A 3888-nucleotide genomic window follows, 5' to 3' on the forward strand; every position below is an offset into this window, starting at 1 on the left:
ATTATTAAAGACCTGAGCAACATTGCATGTCTACAGCAAGAGGAGTTGAATGAAACAAATTCTCTGTGCTACTCTTGTTTTTCTAATAATCGTTTTCTTAAGGAAATCTCTGCCCTCATCTGACAAGCATACTTTCAATACACGATAACACACACCATAAAGCAACCTCCTCTGATCTCTATATGAATTGGAGGAAAAGGAGGAGGAGGAGGAGATGGAGGAGGAGGATGAGGAGGAGGTGGGGAAATGGAGGAGGAGGAGGAGGAGGAGAAGGAGGGGAAAGAGGAGGAAAAGGAGGAGATGGAGGAAGAGATGGAGGAGGAGGAGGCTGGAGGAGGAGGAGGAGGAAGAGGAGGAGGAGGTGAGGAAATGGAGGAGGAGGAAGAGAAGAAGGAGGGGAAGGAGGAGGAAGAGGAGGAGATGGAGGTGAATGAGAAGGAGGAGGATGAGGAGGAGGAAGAGGAGGAGGAAGAAATGGAGGCGGAGGAAGAAGAGAGGGAGTAGGAGGAGAAGGTGGAGGAGCAGATGGAGGATGAGATGGAGGAGGAGGAGGAGAAGGAGGTGATGGAGGAGATTGAGGAGGAGGAAGAGGAGGAGGAGGAAATGTGAAGAGCAGGTCGTCTCACCTCATCACTGGACAAACCAAGCACCAGCTCATGCCTGGGCATTCCTCCGTCTCCTGCCGAACGCCTTGGAGCCCACGTTGGTGGGCACAAAGTTGCTGTTGCCGATGCCCCCCGACCGGCTGAGGAAGTCGGCCAGGCGGTGGGTGACGCAGGTGGCCGTGTTGCAGGCGCGCTTCTGTGCTGTAACGCTGCTTCAGGAGAGGAAAACAGGAGTTAACCGAGCCCCACTCACCTGCCGACCACCCTGCCACATGGACAAGCTAAAGGGTGTACACACACACAGATAACACATGAAACAGGTGAAACACACACACACACAGATAAGAAATGAAACAGGTGAAAGAAACCAACACACACAGAAACAAACAGCATATTCTACAAATACACTAAGCTACACCATCCATCTTCACACACTCTCACATACACACACACACACTTGCACACACACACTTGCGTGCACACACACAAACACACACACAAACACTGCATAAAAAACATGCTATACCAGGAAATAGAAAACATAAAGAACCATAGCAGCTATTATACAAACATAAGCAGAGCATAATACCAGCTACTGATAATATTCATACATAATTAGACTTCAGGGCATCATTTCTTCTTACCTTTGTTACTTGATGAGGGATTTATTTATATTTTATTACGACTCATTAAGAGTCCATAAGTAGAAGAACAAAGCATTAGGCCATTCCCTGACCGGTACCACTAAAGGGATATTAAACCTTTGATCATGAAGCTTATCCAATCAAAATGAAGATAGGCTAAGGCTTCTGGTACAAAAATAAGTTTATTGAACAAGAGAAACAAAGGGTGTTAGGAGTGGCTCGTTTATTAAGGCTGGATGTTACTCAGGTGTATTGGCTCCTTATTGTCACGGCGGGGGGGGGGGGGGGGGGGGGGGGGGGCCATAACATGATTGGTTTGGCCTTAGATCACATGATTGGTTTACACACACACAGAAATGAATCAACATTCCGCAGTTGGTGCTGCAGAGTAGTTACTACTTTTGATTTAAGCTAAAGTTACATATATCAGAACTACTATTGATTGTCGTCGCTGCGTCATTGAGAGGAAAAGCCATTCTCTATCAAAACGGGGAGGAGGCCGGAGGGCGGGTGTTCCCTCAAAGGAAGGAGGACGGATGATAATAGAAAAAAAGTTAGTGGTTTTCTGATGTCGATCGGGCAGGCAAAGATCCCATGCAGCTGGCGTCTGTCAATCAAACAAGGATGCAGGGGAGAGGAGAAAAGAGGAGAGGAGAGGAGGAGAGGAGAGAGGAGAGGAGGAGGGAGGAGAGGAGAGGAGGAGAGGAGAGAGGAGAGGAGGAGGGAGGAGAGGAGAGGAAAAAAAGGAGCGGAGAAGAGGAGAGAAGGGAGGAGAGGAGGAGAGAGTAGAGGAAGAGGAGAGAGTAGAGGAGAGGAGGAGAAAGGAGGAGAGGAGAGAGTAGAGGAGAGGATGAGAGAGGAGAGGAAGAGAGAGGAGGAGAGAGGAGAGGAGAGGAGAGGAGAGGAGAGGAGAGGAGAGGAAGAGGAGAGGAGGAGAGATGCGGAGAGAGAGGAGAGAGGAGGGAGAGAGGCGGAGAGAGGAGAGGAGAGGAGAGGAGGAGAGAGGAGAGGAGAGTAGGAGAGACGAGAGGAGGAGAGAGTAGAGGAGAGGAGATGACGGGGAGAGAGGAGAGGAGAAGAGGAGAGAAGAGAGAATAGAAAGAGCGATCAACGAAGTGGCAGGTGGGTGAAGGGCGGGGCAGGCTAGGAGGGCGGGGCAGGCTAGGAGGGCGGGGCAGGCTAGGAGGGCGGGGCAGGCTAGGAGGGCGGGGCAGGCTAGGAGGGCGGGGCAGGGTTCTCTAGATGCTGTCAAACGTGTCGCCGTAGCTTGCATAGCCGTCGCCGGCGGGCGCACTGCGCTTCCTCCCGGGCGTCCCCGCGCCCACATTAGTGCGGGGGAAGGTCTGCAGCTTGTGCAGCTCCTGGGACAGTTTGCCAAGCACGCAGGTGCTGAGGTTGGAGCAGCGCTTGGTTAGGGGTCTGTCCATGCTGTAGGGGGGGGACACACATCACATGCAGATAACAGGCTCATGTCGATACAGGGAATACATGCGGGCTCACGAGAAACACAAACTCTCTCTTTAGCAAACATACATCTCTCTTTAGTCGTCCTTACTCACTCACTCACTCACTCATTCACTCACTCTCACTCACTCACTCACTCACTCACTCATTCACTCACTCTCACTCACTCACTCCCTCACTTACTCACTCACTCACTCACTCCCTCCCTCCCTCCCTCACTCACTCACTCACTCACTCACTCACTCACTCACTCGCTCGCTCGCTCACTCACTCACTCACTCACTCACTCACTCACTCACTCACTCACTCACTCACTCACTCACTCGCTCGCTCCCTTGCTCCCTCCCTCACTCACTCACTCACTCACTCACTCACTCACTCACTCACTCACTCACTCACTCACTCACTCACTCACTCACTCACTCACTCACTCACTCATTCCCTAACTCATTCCTTAACTCAATCACTCACATATGCATGCACCCATGTACGTAAACATATCAGATATTAGTACATTCTCTGTCCCTCTTAAACAGGTTAGGTTCCTTATTTTTTTTATCACATGCATTCTCTGAAAACACAACAAAGAACCCAATGAACCAAAGACCCCAAAAGAAAGGGAGAAAGTATAAAATACACACTAAACATTCCCAGGCAGCATGCGCTCCACTCGCCCTCGTCTCCTCCTCCGTCTCATGCTCCACCCCCCCCCCCCCCCCACCCAGAGCCCTCCCATTATGTTGTTGAACTGCCACAGGGGGCAGAGAGGAACCCGGAGCTCTGCCCTCACTGTCATGCAACCGCCACTAATTGACATCATGCACACGAGCTCCGTCAGTCGGACGTAGCCGGGCGGTCCTCCCCCCGCTATGGGCAGGCGGGCTAGGAATAGAGTAACTCAGACACGCTCACCCTAATCCTCATGCAGGGTCAGGACAGGAGAGAGCCACACTGGGGTTCTGCTGTTTACTCCGACCCTGAGTCGGACACGTACCTCTGACACAACCCCAGAGAGAGGGGTGGATGGGCGGGGGAGATGGTGAGGGAGGAGGAGAGAGTGGGGGTGTGTGTGTGTGTGTGTGTGTGTGTGTGTGTGTGTGTGTGTGTGTGTGTGTGTGTGTGTGTGTGTGTGTGTGTGTGTGTGTGTGTGTGTGTGTGTGTGGATAAGCGTAGGA

At 51.7% G+C, this 3888-nt stretch overlaps 1 protein-coding gene across 1 annotated transcript in view; it reads right to left on the minus strand.

Moving 5' to 3' along the window:
* Positions 1–654: 654 nt before the first annotated feature.
* The window catches only part of LOC132464977 (calcitonin-1-like), a 3940-nt gene continuing 706 nt past the window's right edge, over positions 655–3888 (minus strand). Inside the window, exons 2-3 of the mRNA XM_060061610.1 lie at positions 2504–2677; positions 655–817 (exon numbers count right to left, since the gene is read on the minus strand). Of these exons, the coding sequence (XP_059917593.1) occupies positions 655–817; positions 2504–2677 (337 nt within the window). The remainder of the gene's footprint in view (positions 818–2503; positions 2678–3888) is intronic.

Source organism: Gadus macrocephalus, chromosome 9, assembly GCF_031168955.1.
Source record: "Gadus macrocephalus chromosome 9, ASM3116895v1".
Lineage (NCBI taxonomy): Eukaryota > Metazoa > Chordata > Actinopteri > Gadiformes > Gadidae > Gadus > Gadus macrocephalus.